The sequence below is a fragment of the Malurus melanocephalus genome, unplaced genomic scaffold (genome assembly GCF_030028575.1).
Source record: "Malurus melanocephalus ecotype Western Australia unplaced genomic scaffold, MMel_1.1 scaffold_269, whole genome shotgun sequence".
NCBI classification, from domain to species: Eukaryota; Metazoa; Chordata; class Aves; order Passeriformes; family Maluridae; genus Malurus; species Malurus melanocephalus.
The window spans coordinates 654728-671272 of record NW_026623501.1 but is presented as its reverse complement, the minus strand read 5'-3'; the positions used below and the strand labels follow the sequence as shown (position 1 = coordinate 671272).

Genomic DNA, 16545 nt, shown 5'->3' with positions numbered 1-16545 from the left:
CATCAGCCCACAAAACACCTACTCCTCCTTTAGCTGCATAAATGGCAGCACTGGAATGGTAGAAAACTTAAAAGCTGTTTTGTTTTTTGCTGGGRATTTCTGGCAGAAGTTTCATATTTGGAAAAAAAAATAGACTCTCAGTCTAATARGCTCTGAGGTGGCAGAAGCCCAGCAAGACGCTGACTGAATTTCTGATTTTGCAAACCTGCCTGCGCAGTTGCTGTGGGATGCACAGAGAGATGTGAATGAGCAGGGCAATGAAGGGGTTAATGGGAATGGAGGATTCTACAGTAAACAGAGCTCTGTGTGAAGTGAAACTCCTCTCAGAGAAAAATCTGCTGTCTTCTGTGGTGTCAGAGCTGTGGTTTTGGGGGTCCTGCTTTCATCTGYGCAGAGGTGGGGCTCACAACTGGTTTCAAAAGCCTGGAGTTCCTCCTGCTTTGAGCCTGCTCATTCGAGGGCCAGCTKAGAGCACAAGAAGCCCCAGGCCTGTTTGTGAGAAGTGGGGAAGAAGGTCTTGGCCCTTTTAGTGTTCAAAACACTTTCCAAGAGAGAGGAATCCTCCCCTATTCTTGGTTCCCTGTGACACTTCACAGCCCTGGCAGGCTGCAAGTGGCTCTGCCTGACCCCAGAAAGTGGCAGGGTGTGAGATGCAGTTCAGCTGTGACCAAGGAGCTTCCCAGCCTCTCTCTTTCYTTGGAGATACTGGGTTGGTGTTCTGGCATCYTYAYTTCTGCCCRTRATCTTGCTGTGACTCAGGAGGGAAYGGTGAGCCCTCCCATCCTGAGAAAGGGTGTTTGGGTGAACAGTTTATCAAAGGTGAGCCTTTGCTTCCCAAAGATAAGGCACAAGGATGCTGAGCTGGGGCAGTTATATGATTTCCCAGCAGATGAGCTGGTGTAGTGGCAGTGGATTAATGAATAACCATATTGCTTCCTTATACTGGCCCTGGCTAGTGGATTAATATATTTGCTTCCTTTAAATCTTCCATGGACAATAATTACCTTAGTGTCCACACAGACAACATGAAAACAATGACTGCCCTCTTTGTTTCCATAACCAAGTCATTGAGAGAGCATTTGGGGCTCCTGGAATGCCCCTGGGGCTCCTGGTGCCACGCTGGGCACAAAGGGGTGTGACAGTCTCCAGGTGGGTGCAGAGCTGTGCCCCAGAGCTGTGAATATCTGTAGTGTTAGTGATGCTTTATCCACCACAGAAGAGCTGTCAAGAGAGGAAAATGGTAATTCCGTACCTCCCAGACACTGGCTGGTGTCTCCAGGACTTGACTGTGCTTGGAGAACAATCCAATGTACTCCTGACCTCCAGCAGCTGAAGGCTGGTGTTGCAGGTCCTCTACACCCCAACAATGGGCTCCAGGTGGATTTTCTGTCCCAGTGGCATTTCACAGAACCACAGTGTGGTTGGTACTGAGACCATCAGAGAAGTGCTGGTGCAGAGGAGATGAAACTCCTTGCCATGGAGGAGGAAGAGGSTGGAGGATCATCTCAGCAATGCAGAAAGTGGCGTCCAGTGGAGATCCAACCCAGGTCTTCCACTTGAAAAGATTGGTCTGTGAGATGTCTCCCTCCTGCAGCGGTTTGGTCACTGAGGAGGATATGGCAGTGATCTCGAGGGTTTCTGGCACTGAGCCACCTCTTTAAAASGGGGAAGGGGATGGCAGTGAGGAGAAGTCTTCAATTCCCCACCCGACCCTGGGAGAGGGGAGGGCAGGAGGAATGCTGGAGCACGAGGGAATGTCCTGATGTACCAGCACAAGCACAGCTCTCTGAAACATCTGGGTCAGCCCCTCAGCTGGCCTCTCCATCAGGAGATGCAGAGTGAGCCCAGCTCTGGCTACAGGAAGCTCTCCTCCACCTCTTGGTGTCCCGTGGYTGGCTCCTGGCAGCCCGGCTGTGGSTCGGATTCCTGCTCCTCGTCCTGCCGGAGGCCCARGGGGCTGTCACAGGATATTGTAGATGATGTGTTGGCCTCGTTGAGCACAGAGCTGAAGGGACACAAGAGGGACAGAAAAATTAGTGTATTGTCCCAAGGCTGCTGGTGGGAGAGGATTCCCAGCAACTGAGAGAAGTGTTGAGCTCCCAGCAGCCCCTCTCTACCCGAGCAGCTTCCCATGGGGAACAGCCCATATTGGTTGGGTTTATTCAGCCCCAAAACACAACACACTCTCCTCCCCATGAGTGGGGCACTTGTCCTCATCTGTGCTGGCTGATGTGCAGGGATGTGACATTGTGTCCTGTCTTAGCTCATGTCCCATCTCCTCTGCACCATCTCCACCTTTGTGGGCTCATGGAGGACACAGCACCTCAGATGGGTGACCCTCTGTCCAATGTATCCACCCCTAGTCTATGCCTCAGCAGCCCATCCCCGTTTTCTCCTGAGGTCCCTGTTTCAGATTGAACAGCTGGGGAAAGGACAACACTCAGCAGCAGAGTTTTTACCTGGCCCGGCTGATGGAGGCGTCCTGAGGGAGGTCACAGCTTGCCTCAGGTTTGGGGTCAGGCAGAGGGATGATGTAGTCATTCTCGCCCCCATTCTGGTGCACGGCTGTGTAGAGGGTGCTGCTGCTGGGGGAGCTGGCAGCAAGCCGGGCGTTGTTCAGCACGGGAATTGTGGGTCTTGTGCGGGCCACAGCGGGGTGGTCACTCTTCATGAACTCCTCATCCACCTGCTGGTACCTCTGCTCTCACAGGGCAGGTTACCAAAGAAAGGGGAAGGTTTTGTGAGTGGGGAGAATGCCCTTGTGTTGTGTTTGTTTTCCCAGAGGGGCTGGCATCTTCTGGCTGGGTTCAGCTACCCTTAATTCAGCAAAGATAGGTAATAAACATTTCCTAAGGGACAGATCAGTGGCACAACTTAACAGCTCCAAAATASCACACAGTTGGAGGTAGGATTTTGATCTCCTGCCAGTTCTGATTTCCTCAGTTGCTGAGTCACCAGCTGTCTGTCTGGCAATGCCATTTGTCTCAGCAATGTCCTCAGGATGCCCAAACCACCTTCACTGGCTGATCCAACTAATGCAGCCTTGATCACAGCAAAATCCTCTGGCCCTGCAGCCAACACTCATCTAAACCCTCATCTCCAAACCCTGACCAAGGCACTGACCCTGTTCTGTCCCACCAGCACAGGTCCTTTGGACACACCTTTCTGTAGCAMTCCACCAGGAGGTTTCCCATGAGCACCACCAGCTGTGAGAAGGACGGCCTGATCTCAAACTTCTCCTCCCAGCACTTCTGCATGATGCTGTAGCTGCCAAAGGGAGASAACTGAGTTAGCAGGTGAGGAAAACAAGAAATGCTTCTGTAGTTTGTGTAGAGCATGTCCAGGGCAAACACGTGTGGACAGCACTTACATTTCATCAGAGGCATGGGTGGGTTTGGACATCCGATAGCCACGTTTGATGGCATTGTAGAACTGCTCATTCATAGGCAATTCAGGATATGGAGTCCCTCCTGAGGGTAAAGGGAGACCAGGAGTCAGGCTGCTGGATCGCTTGCCACCCTCAAGCCAACATTTCACACCAAGGTTTCCTTTTGTCTTTACCTTTCCTGTTTCATTTCACTTCCAAACGCAACGTCAGCATGGTAGAGAAGGAAACAGGGAATGAAATGCTGCTCTGACTAGTAAGGTTGGGATTGGGGATTAGAAATGCATTTTTATTGTCTCTGAAGGGATCCTGCTAACATGTTATCAGAACCACAGACACCACCATGATCTCCAGGGCACTCACCTAGAGTGAATATCTCCCAAAGAAGGATTCCAAAAGACCACACATCACTCAGGGTGGTGTAGAGGTTGTTGAAGATGCTCTCTGGAGCCATCCACTTAAGGGGCAAGAAGGTCTAAGGCAGAATAAAAAAACAAAACAAGAAAGAGTCAGCTGWACCCACAGCACTTGTTTCAACAGCTGAGAGCCTGACACTCAAGTTACAAGCAAAGAAGACCTTCCAGAGCTGACTGTGACTACAACACATCTGCTGGCACCTGTGGTCTGTCAGTTCTGGGAGGGACCAGTTGCCTCTTTCTTTGTGCAAAATAAACCTAGCAGAAAGGAGGAAAGTAGGGACTTGCTCCATCCATTTCCATCCCAGTCTGCCATGATGAACACACGTCACAGTGTGTTCTCTGCTCCCTCACTCTCGAGGACACCACTGACTTGCACAATGTGACCAAAAACTTCTGGATAAATCCAGAAACTTTGGGAACCTGAGACCAGGCTGGAAAGGGCTAAAGGATGACCAGAAAAGGGCCAAAGGATACATCCAGCCTTTCTTCTGTTCTTACTCACACAGAGTAATACATAAAAGGAAGCCTCACTTGGCCAGCTTGCATGCAGCACTGGCCCCTGGAATTCGCTTGCACAATGAATACCAAAATAATCTCCAGGAAGGATTGCAAAGGGGCTCAGTTTCATTTCCCATTTTGGACAGGAAAGCAGATATGTCAAGGCTGAACTGAAAACCCCAGCCCCTCTGCAGGAGGGTCCCGCTGCCCTAGCTCTGATTGCCTGTCTGACAGCACATGGGAGAAAGCACGAGAGAAGGTAAGTAGTTTATAGATTAGATAGAGATTGGGCTTTAAGGCACCTGGCTCTATTCTCAGCTCCCCCAGCCTCAGTTTCTCTGGGAATTACATGGCCTGCTTTGTTTGGCAAATGCCTCAGGGCTGGAGTTCACAGACTGTTGTTGAAGTCACAGGGAAATGCTTTCTGGCAAAGCTCAATTACAGCCTTAACCCCTCCYGCCTCGAAAGATTGGAGACATCTCTCTGGAAAGTAGCTGCTTGGAAGAAGACACTTCCTCTTAACCTGTGGTCTAGTGGTTGGAGCAGAATCCTGTGAAGCTCTTCCCAGAGTGGTCAGTGAGTCACTACAGCCCTGCCAAGCTGCCCAGCCTTGCCCTCCTCATGTCTCAGGACCACACTCAGTGCTGGCAGGGAAGGGATGCAGCACTGCTGCCAGTGATGGGGACAGTTCTCAGGGGACAATCCTCAGTTTTGCTGCTGCTCAGGTTCTGTGAAGAGCCAGGAGTTGAGAGCAATTCTGCTACTCCACAGTGTGCAGGATGGTTGGCTGTTGATACCATCTCCTGGGAGTCCTGCCCTGTCACCACCTTGGGCACAATGATGGACCAGCTCCCAGGGGGACAGTGCAGGCCCAGAGCCCCGGGGAGAAGGGGCTTGCACAGCTCCTGSTACTCACACTGCCTTTGGAGATATAGTTGGAATCCCTCATGATGTCCCTGGCCAGGCCAAAGTCACAGATCTTCACCAGCTTCCCYTCACAGATGAGGACGTTCCTGGCAGCCAGGTCACGGTGCACACACTGTAGGGGGACACAGAGCACTGTCACTGCCAGGGCTCTCCAGACAGCCTGAGGATGCAGCCCAGCTCCAGCACTAGCCCATTTCTGGGGCTGCAGGGACAGGAGTCACATCATTTCAGGCATCTCCTTCACCTCTAGGGATTATCATGGCTTGATCAGCAGCAGAGCTACCACGTTTCACTGTTTGCCTGGGCTGATTGCCATGGGATAGCAGCAGCCATATGGATCTGGCAGGGGGAACCCGAGAAACCCAGCAGAGAGGGGATTGCCAGGGCCTGGCCAAGCGAGGGGCTTGGTGGGCTGGCAAGGACGGGGTGTCTCCATCTCTGTTTGGAGATTGTCTGCAGACATCAGAGTTACWCCAGCCTGGCTTGTGCCTCCTAGTTTGCCAGCATGCTGAATGTTTTCCATATGAACAGTCCTGACATTTGCTGAAGGAGCACTGACCATGCATTTTTAGGGATCAGACTGTCTGGCTGGAGGCAGAGAGCCAGGAATTTCTCGCTGCATTGATGTCATTGATGCTTTCTGCTAGCCCTGCCCTGTTTGATGCTTCACACAATCCAGCTATATTATTGCCTGCCTTGGGCTAAGACAGACCTTAGGAAATCCCAGAGCCCAGTCCTCCATGGTGGCTTAACTTCCACTAAACAAGCAATTTGGATGTGTCCTGGGGTGCTCAGAGCACGTGGTGCAGTAAGGGTGTAGAGGAAGAGCAGTTATTCTGCTGCAGAGTGCTTATGCTTTAGCTCCCTGTGCACTGTTCATGTCAATAAACATGGATGATATAATGCCACAGCTGTGACAGGCTCAGGAGGAGCACAGAGTCAGGGATTTGAGGTCTGCAGCTCAGTGTGAGCCAGGGTGAGCTGTCACATGCAGATAYAGTCATGCTGATCTCCAGGACTGTGTTTCCAAAGGGAAGTGGTCAGCACGGCCACTTCTCCCACAAGTTTGGCACAGACAGAGGGACAGCRGGAGGAAGCTGACCACAGGACATGGCACAGAACTCACTGCTGGCCTCCACCACCACTGCAGCAYCACAGAGCAGCCAGCACACGTACATTTTTGGAAGCCAGGAACTCCATCCCATTGGCCACCTGGAAGCTGAAGCCCACCAAGTCCATGTAGCTGAGGAGTGGAGACTCATTGATCAGTGTCACCCGGTCTGTCCTTTCAGGAGCTGCAGGGCAAGCAGAGATGGATGTTGGTGTTACACAGCACAGTGGAAGGACACACTGGGGAATGCTCTGCCTCCAGCAACAAAGGGGCAGAGCTGGGGACTCTCATTGTGGGGACATCTGCCACCATTGCTGGATGAGTCCCAAAAGTGACCTTTGCAAGCAAAGGCACCCAGCACCCAAAGTATGAGCAGCTCTCCCTGGTGCTGTGGCCAAGCTGTTACCTGAGGGGGAATAGCTGTCCAGCTCATAGGGGGTGCCATAGTTGGAGGAGTCAATGTCAGCRTACTTGACTTCACCCTTCATGTCAGACATGGGCACATAGTCCAGGGAGTCATCCTTGCTCATGTCCATGTAGCCTCCATCGCTCTCGACAGACATGGAGAGGTGGCTGTGGGGGAAAGAAAAGAGGCTGCTCCCATCCAGAGAAGAGGAGACATGAGGGCTGGGGGCAATGATCTGTGAGKCTGAAATTCCTGAACCCTCAGCCCCACTACTGAAATGTCCCACACAGCCGGGAAAGAAGCCCTGCGTCGTGGATGTGCAAATGGCTTAGTGCTTAGGAAGATCTCAGCTGCCATCAGGCAGAAAGGGCAGGGGCAGCTGTAACTCTGCTCTATTTGACTATTGGAAGGAAATGCTGCTTTCTAACTTCCCATGGGGCCATTTCTTTGTGCTGCTGTGCCTGCATCCCTCACAGCTGGCAACCAGATGAAGGATATTTCCCTTTCCTGGTGGCAGCTCTTGTGCAACTGCCCTCCTTCCAGCACTTCTCCCTTCGGCTCGGCAGCAATGCAACCTGACCTGAAAATGCAGAGCTGAGGTCTCCAGTGGTCAAAGCATGCTGGAAAACCCCGTGTCTCTGTCTCAGTGCATAGCTATGGTTATGCTGATAAAGTTAATGATGCCAGGGAATATTCCCAACTGGCATGGAGCAGCTGGCATGTGTGCTAGCAARCCCAGACTCCAGGACACACAGTTTGCCTCTGCTAACTCCCTGCTGTCAGGAGGTSCTTGGAGGCTGGCTGGTCTCACAAGGTAACCGAGCATCCAGCTGYGTCCCAGTGYTCATTTCACCACTCTGGAGAAATGYAGGATCCTCCCTGGCAGTACCAGCCTCCCTCCCTGATGGRGCTAAGATGGGGTAAGCCCCAGGGAGGAGCAGAGCACTGCTGTGCACATACCTGAACCCGTGGTCCTCTTTGGGAGTGTTGCCGTAGAGCTCTGCCTCTCGCCGTGCCTTGTCCCCGTRGCACTGCAGGAAGGTGTGCTTGTTGCGGTGCAGGTAATCCACCAGGTCCCCGTAGCGACAGTACTCAGTGATGATGTAGATGGGTCCTGGTGGGACACAGCACCCCTGTCAGCCTCGCCTCGCCCACCATGGCCATCAATTCCATCCCACAAGGATATTACCAGATTGCAGGGTGTCTAGGCAGGGCCAAAGGGAAAAGTCACCTTTTTGGTACTGAGCACTTTTYTGGCATGTGAAATTTGTGTTTGTGGAGGGAGGTGGGGGTTAGCAGACATATGCCTTGCCAGTTTCAGTCAGGTTGGAAGAAAGATGTWCAGAGCCCCACCAGGCTTTCTTAGKGGAAAGGTGAATAATTTTGAATGAGAAAACAGGAATTATTCTGAGTTCTCCTCCTAAGCTCAGCCCAGAGAMGCAGGGAGAGGAGAGAGGGTGCTCAGGGCTCATCTACCTCCTTTGGTGCAGGCCCCCAGCAAGTTGACGATGTTGAGGTGAGGTCCCAGGTGGCTCATGATCTTCAGCTCGGACATGAGGGCTTGCTTCTCACTGCTCCGGGCTGTGGCTGTTGGGGAGAGCCAGTGTGAGTGCCAGGGCAAGGAGGGGACAGYGTGGCACTGACTGGTCTTGTGGCTTTTGCCTGGGGAAAGGGGGAGAACTCACACTTGAGCATTTTGACCGCCACTTTCATGCTGGACTGGGAATGGCTCAGGCCATGAGCTGTTGCCTCCACCACACGACCGAAGGCACCGGAGCCGAGAGTGCGTCCTGAAAAGAAACATTGCAAAGTTGGCAACTGCTCAAGAGGAGAGGTGAGGAGAGGAGCCTGGAAAAGACAAGCTGTCTGTCTGAAAACACAACAGCTTTGCTGCTGTCATCCTGATGGGCATGGACATGGCAATGAGCTGGGATATTTAGGGCTGGGGCTGGTTTCCAGAACTGCCATCTGCAAGGAGGGAYAGCCAGGAATAACACGGTGCTTAAYGCCCAAGGGGACAGCTGGCCTCCCAGCATGGTCCAGATGATCTCCCTCTTCCAGGACCGCATCATATCTCCAGGGATCTCTGTGTCTATTCTGGGTTGGTCTCTTTTGGAGTTCCCAACCCAAAACTTGTCATCCCCAGACAGTCATGATGTCAGGGAYCCAGCAGTGAGATCTGCAGAGCCTTTACCTAGCACCAGCTTGTCCCTGGGCACCTCCCAGGTGGAGTCATACGGGAGCTGCATGGGATCCACRTAGATGTACTCGTGCCCATCGGAGCTGACCGACTCAATCACCTTCCAGCGGATTTCATAGCGAGGTTTCTGGAAAAGGGAGCAAAGGGAAAAGAGACATCTGAGAGGCTGGGAGTCAGAGAGGCCTGGGGAATGTGTGGATTTTGTTAGCGAGCCTTTGCTCCCTACAGCCATTGTCTCATGTCTACCCCAGAAGTGCCAGGGGCAAGCAGGGACTGATGGAGGCCCATGGATCCTGTCATGGCTGGGACATCACCCAGCCACCCTGGGGTACCACTGTGCCAGCCTGGGAACACTCTCCCTCTTCTCTTTTACCTTCTGCCACAGGACAATCAGGATGATCAGGGAGATCACRGTGAGGACCAGCAGGGCCAGGATGACAGAGATGATGACCACCTTGAAYGGCAAGGCTGCAAAGATAACAGGGACAGCAGTCAGACTCCTCCGCCCCTGCATGGCCTCAGTACCCAGGGAAAGGAGGAGAGAACACAGCAGAGGGGTTCCCACACTCTTTCCCCCCAGACATTGCCCCTGAGCTGTCCTCTGGGTAGGGACAGCCTCCTCCTGGGCATTTGCAGGGCCAGCCCCCAGGGATGATGGGGTGATGGGTTGGTACTGCCTGCTGAAGGATCTGCTGCCTCAGGAGAGGTTTAGACATGGGAGGCTATAAAGATAAAGAGGGTCTGCTTTGCTTGGGGGAGAGCTGGCAGCTCTGGGCCTGGGCTTAGACCATCCTTCCTCTAATTTGGGATGTTCAGCACGTGCATGTTCAAGTCCCTGGCACCATCTAGTGACCCATGGGCTAATAACAAGACACTGGGGACCTCCTCAGGCACTCTTCTGTTGCCTCTCTGGAGAGATGACCCTGCCAGCAGTGGCAAGAGCATACCCATGTCCACTGGACATAAGGGCTCCACGCTCCAACTGGAACAATCTTTTCTGTTCAACCCAAAGGAGGCTCCATTTGGGGCAGAAGCACCCAGGTTTCCAGGCTGGAGACACAGAAAACTCTATCTCCCCACTAGTGGCTCAAAACTTCCCTCAGCCCTCACCGTGTGGGACCAGAGTGATGTCCTGKGAGTTGGTGCCCAGGAAGTTGTGCACGGTGCACCTGAGGAGCAGGGGCTGGTGCACTCTGTGCAGCTGCAGGGTGCTGTTGACGCGGTAGAGCTGCCGCTCCGCCTGGTACGAGGCGTTGGTCTGCACGCCGATCTCGGCCGACTCATTGCCCAGCAGCCGGGTGGGCTGTCCCTTGGTGCTGCACCTGTCCAGAGGGGATAAAGGCACCTTTATAAAGGCAGCAGGGACCGTGTGCCACCACGGGATGCCCAGGTGTGTGTGCCAGCAGGATACAGTTCAAATAATGGCTTATTATTCTAATAAACAGCAATCCCATGGGCTCCAGCCCTCCTCTCACCATTTGATGTCACTGCAGGTGGACCAGCTGATCTCTGGCTGGGGCATGCCTTCAGCAGAGCACGTCACAGTCTGCTCCCCACTGCTGGCACTGTTGTTCTCCTTGAGATCCACCACTTTAGCTGGCACTGAAACCAAAAGACAGTGATGGGAACAAATCCTCCTTTTTGACTGCAGGGTGTCAGGGGAACATGATTCCTCTGGGGAATGTGAGTCTACTGTAACCCTGCCACAGCCTAGGGATGAGGTAGGACTCATCACATCAACTGTGTTTTATTTTTGAAAGGTAACAGCAAAAAGAGTGAGGTTTGAGGGGGTTGTGGAGAAGATCTGCCCCCATCTAGGTGAGCATGGGGGACATGCTGGACACCACAACTGCACTATCATCTCTATATCTACTACCTTGGGCCAAGCTATTGGTGACTGTGCTGCCTTCCTGTCCCACTTGCTCTGAGGCCAAGTGTAAGATATTTCACCTGAGCACATTTCTTGCTTGAATACTCTTTCTTTAACCAAGACCACTCTGGAGCTGCAGCCAGAATAGTAAAGGCTTCAAACTGAGGGGTCTGCAGCAAAGGATGGTGCCACCCCTTGAGGCTRCTCCCACTCTCAGCCCTGTGTCTGCATGCCCCTCCTCACCGTTTATCTGCAGATGGAAGGAGAGCTCCTGCTCGTCATCCTCATTGGAAACCCGGATGGTGTAAAATCCTCCTTCCTCCTGCTTCACCCGCACCAGCACCAGAGCTGTCTGGTACCTGGGGAGACACAGTCCCAGAGGGATGGCTGTGGGAGGACAGCTGGGGACTCATAATGCTCAGAGGCCAGCTCCCGCTCACCTCAAAATGCTCAAAATCCACTCACAGAAACCATTCAACCACTGCTGTGTCCAACCAGAAATTTACAATTTACGCACAACCAGAAATTTGCGCTGGGATTACCCACTCCCTGCACCCTGGTGAGGAATGATGGGCCCATACCTGGTTTCTGACAGGTTCCTGCTGGTGATGCTGAACTCGCTGTTGCTCTCCATGGTCAATGTGTTGTTGTTCTTCAGCCACACGATGCTGGGCTGAGGATAGGCCTCCACCTCCACCTGGATTGTGTGGCTCTTGTGGACCTCGGTGTACACCGTGCTGGGCAGGTGRGTGTGGAAGCGCACAAAGCCACGCTCTGAGAGGGGCAGGAGGAGAGGGGGGTCAGAGAGGGAGACAACCTTCCTCTGCCCTTTGGAGAACAAAATTCTCTGAACACCCAGAAGTGGTGGGGAAGCTCCAGATCTATCCCTCAAGCACTCAGGCTTGTGTCTGAGGGGAATGTGGATGCAGAGCCACCCTGGAGCAGAGGAGCTCACAAGGCAGCATGTGGCTGTTGTCTGTTGGAGATAATGGAGATGAGGCAGCTTCCCTCAAATTACACAAAAGAAGGTCAGGTGCAGATGGGAGACAAAATATCTTCACATCACCTTGGCACCACAAAGTGCAGAAGAGCTCTTACCCATACCCTCAAGAGTTTTAAAGGGTCATAAAAATAATGAAGGAAGATTTGGGATGTTTTGAAGCCCAGAAGTGAGCAGGGGTGACGTGGGGTGATGTTTGGCTTGTTGCCATGGGTACTTAGAGCAGAGGTGAGGTAGCTGAGAGAGGTGAAAGCTATGGGTGAGGAGAGGGGGTCACTCTGGGACATCCTGCCTGGACGCCCACGTGGTTTGCTGGCTTTGGGCATGTGGGCAGCAACGCACCAATCACTTGGACAGTGATGTCCTTCCTGTCTGTTTTCTCATGGTAGCCCTCGGAGACATTGCAGATGTAGGTSCCACTGTCCTCCAGCTCTGCATTCTGGATGATGAGGATGGAACGGATCTCGTGAGTGGATCCGGGCAGGAAGTCGGTCACTGGCTCCACAGCCTTCCCCGCCTGCACAATGGGGACAGGAGACACGGTGTGAGGAGTCAAGAACGTGTTCTGCCATTGGGCTCACAGGGAGGGAGCAGAAGGTGGTGGAGGAGCACAGGGACAGGGGACATGCGCCAATCAGAGGCCAATGGGACAGTACATCCCCAAGCATGTCCCCATCCAGCCTCCCTGTGTGGCAGCAGCAGCATCCCACAACTTTTCCACGGGACACAGTTGAGTGATTGTCGTGGCACATCTGGGCCAAGGCTGGAGGTGCTGCCCGGAGCCTGAGGGTGTGCAGCACTCACCTGCTTGCGGGGATAATCCCAGTTRAAGTTGACCAGCTCGTTGCCGCTCACGGTGCACATCACGGTGATGTTTTCTCCCTGGCGCACCAGGGTCTGCACCGCRCTGATGGAGACGTTCACAGATGACACTGTGGGAAAGGTGGAAGAAAAAATTGATTATGAAGTGAGCATCCTGTCCATCTACCCTGGCTGGGCTGGTGCACTGGAAAGTGTCTTCCCTGAGGGATGGAGCTGACTTGTAGGCAGAACCCTTTCTGTAATGGGGACAGGACTAACTCCAAATTATCATGACTGAGCAGACAGGGAGAGCTTTGGTGTGCCCTGCCTTGGCTGAAGGAACAACACAGGTGTGCCACGACAATGTCAGCTCACCCTGGATCCTGTAGATRTAGAAGGTGTCTGAATCCACCTCCTGGTCATCCACGAATGTCCGGCAGAAGTAGGTTTTATCCTCAAAGAAGCCTTTGAATCCCTGTTGTGGGTCATATGTGGCTGGGATGGGGTTCTCCACCTTCTTCTCATAGAGGGTGACCTGCATCTGAGGGTTGGTCACACGGCATGGGATGACAGCCTCCGTGTAGCCCGTGATGAAGATGAAGACCTCTTCAGAGGTGACTGCAGGGAGGAAAACCAGGGAGGGATCTGTGGGAGAGAGGGAACRCTGCTTAGGGAAAGCTGCTTGGAATGTAACCAGGGCTGCTCCGTGCTCCAGGAATGCTCCAGCACAGCGCCCTGACTCCATATCAGTGCAATGCTTCTTCCCATACTTCCCAGGGGAAAGCAGAGCTGCCTGTTGTGTGCTTGTCAAACCCTTCCTGGGAGGGTGAGAGAGACCCAGCACCACGGAGCACCACAGCTCTCCCATCACTTGCCCCAGCACCCCACACACGGGCCTCTCCATGAGCTGGCACATGAGACATGCCACAGCCAGAGACACCCACTGTAAGGGCTCTCCTGCATTTGGAGGAGGGATTTGGGGATTCCAGGTGCTTGGAGACAGAACAAKAAGTCAAAGCCCTCTTTCTCCTGGTTGCAAAACCCTGTGGAAAAGCACAGGCAAGGACAGGCTGTCCCCTACCTGGAACGTAGATGTAGAGGGYTTTCCTCTCCGCTGGCTCTGGAGCCTGCTTAGGGCTGTAGGTGCACAAGTACTCCCCGGTGTGGTGGCCTGTCACGTTGCTGAGGGTCAGATTGCTGACGAAGATGCCATCCCTGTGCTCCAGCGAGGCATTGAGGGGCTGCCCCTCCCGCTCCCAGAKCAGCTCTCTGTCCCCATAGCACAGCAGGGAGAAGCTGCTGTGGAGGCTGAGCACAAGCTCATTCTCKCTGGGTTCGATGTGCAGCCCGCTGTCCCCAAACGTTACCTCCAGCAGACCTGAGAGAGGAGTGACAGGAGACCTATTTGAATTCCTCTGAAATGCACAGAGAAGCACACTGGAGCACCAGCTCACGGCAGTGTGTTTGTTTTGGAGTGTCAGTCTTTACGCTGACAGCTCTCCTGGATTTGCCTTCCCTGGTGCAGTCACCACTGACAAACCCACGCTCTCCTCACAAAYGTCCTGTCAGCCCAGACCCTGGTGGGTCACCCTTCACTCCCTGTACATCCTGCAGCCCTTACTGCACAGCAAATGAGGCATCACAGGATTTAGCAGCGCTCAGTGCAGCCCATGTTGTCTGTGGCAATATCGAGTGGAGAACCCCCAAGGAGTACAGGAGGCAATTCCTTGCTCTTCTGGCTGCCTGTCCACAGGCAGGACACAGAACAGGCTGAAACAATGTCAGTTTACAAGAAAGTGACAAAGGAATGAAAGCAAAACCTTGCAGGAAATCCTTTGGAAGCAATAGATCAAGCAAGGTCTTCCTGAATGGCTCCCCGTGTCCCTCCCGGCTCCCTCGCCTCACCGTGTGCCCAGATGTCCCAGCGGGACTGTGACAAGTGCTCCTCCCTGCTGTCCCCACAGGTGGGCAGGACAGCTGGGAACAGCTGCAGGGACTGGCAGCAATGCTGGGAACAGCCCAGGAGCAGCCAGGAATTTGGGGATGTTGGATCTGTGGGGTCTGACCAAATCCCTGCTGCTGTGGGGTGTGGGGTGTGGGGTGTCCAGCTCCTGTGGGTTCAGGAAGGGCTGAGCACACCTGGCCTGTGGAAAGGCCTCCTTCTTCTGCTCTGCTGTGCATCACCATGGAGCAGGGGGTGATTTTACACCCACACACCACAGGACTGGGTCAGCCCGCGGATCTGAGGCTTTAGGAAGGGTAGATGTGCCTGGAGCATGCTGTGCACCCCAGTGCTGCTCCTTTCCGCCCCTCACTCTGAGGGGAGCCCCTCAGGGCAGCGTCCCAGTGCAGGGATCACCCAGCCCKGCCCAGSACAGCACTCACCAGTGAGGATGAGGAGCCAGGGACGCGTCTGGAGGGTGGAGCACAGCATGGTGGCTCCGGGCTTGGCGTCCGAATCCTGCCAAGAGCAAAGCGGGATGAGCACAGCACCCAGCGCAGGAGGGAACCCTCGGCCACCCCACGCAGGGCTCCCTGAGCCCCCACCCAAGCCTTGGCCTCACTTCTCCACCTCAGAAAGCTTCCATCTCTCCCCAGTTTTCAGCCTCTCCCTCCTGGGGGTGTGGTGGTTCCCCCTCCCGCTGGATCTGCACAAGGAGCAGTTTCTAAGGCATCTCCCACTGCTAAGCAGGGATTTTGCTGGAGGCCCCASCAGTTGTGTCAATTCTTGCTCATCCCTGCTGGAAATGCCTCTCCCCYCTCAGCARAGCCCTGCCTTCCTCCCTCCCTCTGCTTTGCCACTCGCCTTTTTTCCTTAGTTTTTCTTCCTTCAGTCACAGTGAGATAAAACTTGCTAGAAAACAGATCCCCCTCCAACCCTCCCACATTGTTTGCTCCTTCCAATGAAATAAAAGGAGCCTTGTCATGGCACTTGGTTGCTGGYTGGGGCTAAACCACAACAAGCCTGAAGAAAAAATAAGTTTCTTGTATTTAACTTTTAAATACATATATTTAAGAGAATATCTAAGAGGGATTTTTTAGTTTAAAATCCTTCTAATCAACACTTCTCAAGAAATCTTTTCCACAGAGCTTTTCCAGCCCTCCCTGCTGCAAACCAAGAGCCCAAAAGAGACAAGGCCAGAGCTCCCTAAGAGCAGGGGTCTGTCTCCCGTGTGTTGGGGTGATGGGTACCTGCAGGGATGGCAATGAGAATTTCTGAAAAGCGAAATGCACACTCTGACAAGGGGAAGAGTAAGGGGAAAGGCTTTCYCTGTGCCTGGGCAGAGCTGGGGGGYAATGAGTTCAYTTGGGGATGCTCCTGCATGGAGCTGAAGTTCCTGGCTCAGCCATGCAGCCCCAGGCTGAGCTCCCGCCCTGCTGCTGGGCCACCCCCCAAGGCAGACCCTGAGGAGAAGCTCTCTGAGATGCCAGCAGTGCTCTGGGGAGCTCTTGCCAGGCTTGAGAAAGGCTAGTGGCAATCTGGGCTTGCTGACCTGGCCCCAAGCACCGTCTCTGACTGAGCTCCCTGCTGCCTCTTGGCCCTGCAGCGGCCTCCCGGTCTGCTTGATGTTAAGGAGGAAATGGTTTTTAAATGACGTGCGCTTGTCAGATGTTTTTATTATTCTCTTGCTTTGGCTCAACAAAAGTCTGATCTACCACAAATCCTTCCAGGTCTCCAGCTTATTCAGCAGGGTCCCTCTCCCTCCTCCAGAAAAACCCGCTATGGCTCTTTCTCTCTCGGCGTTTGCCAGAGGGGATAAGAGCACTTAGGGCAAGAGCTGGGGGCGGTAGGATGAAAGGAGCGAGGTGAATTTCGGGCTATAAATGAATGTGACCTCCCTGCACCCACCCTCAGAGAGCGCCGAGCTGCAGGAGACAGGAGGAGGTGGATGGACAATCTAATCTCTGCCCCCCAAGGCACTGCCAT

At 53.6% G+C, this 16545-nt stretch overlaps 1 protein-coding gene across 1 annotated transcript; it reads right to left on the bottom strand.

Moving 5' to 3' along the window:
• Nucleotides 1–1425: 1425 nt before the first annotated feature.
• PDGFRB (platelet derived growth factor receptor beta) lies at nt 1426–15077 on the bottom strand. The gene is made up of 22 exons (XM_057376030.1): nt 15003–15077; nt 13699–13995; nt 12993–13262; nt 12621–12748; nt 12159–12333; nt 11398–11590; nt 11060–11175; nt 10422–10548; nt 10057–10268; nt 9320–9414; nt 8941–9073; nt 8432–8536; nt 8223–8333; nt 7707–7860; nt 6747–6913; nt 6406–6524; nt 5219–5341; nt 3749–3860; nt 3371–3470; nt 3162–3267; nt 2460–2698; nt 1426–2005 (listed from the first exon to the last, which is right to left on the bottom strand). Exons 1-22 carry the CDS (start codon nt 15049–15051, stop codon nt 1855–1857), a joined length of 3282 nt encoding a protein of 1093 aa, XP_057232013.1. The 5' UTR covers nt 15052–15077; the 3' UTR covers nt 1426–1854.
• Between the last annotated feature and the right edge of the window lie 1468 nt (nt 15078–16545).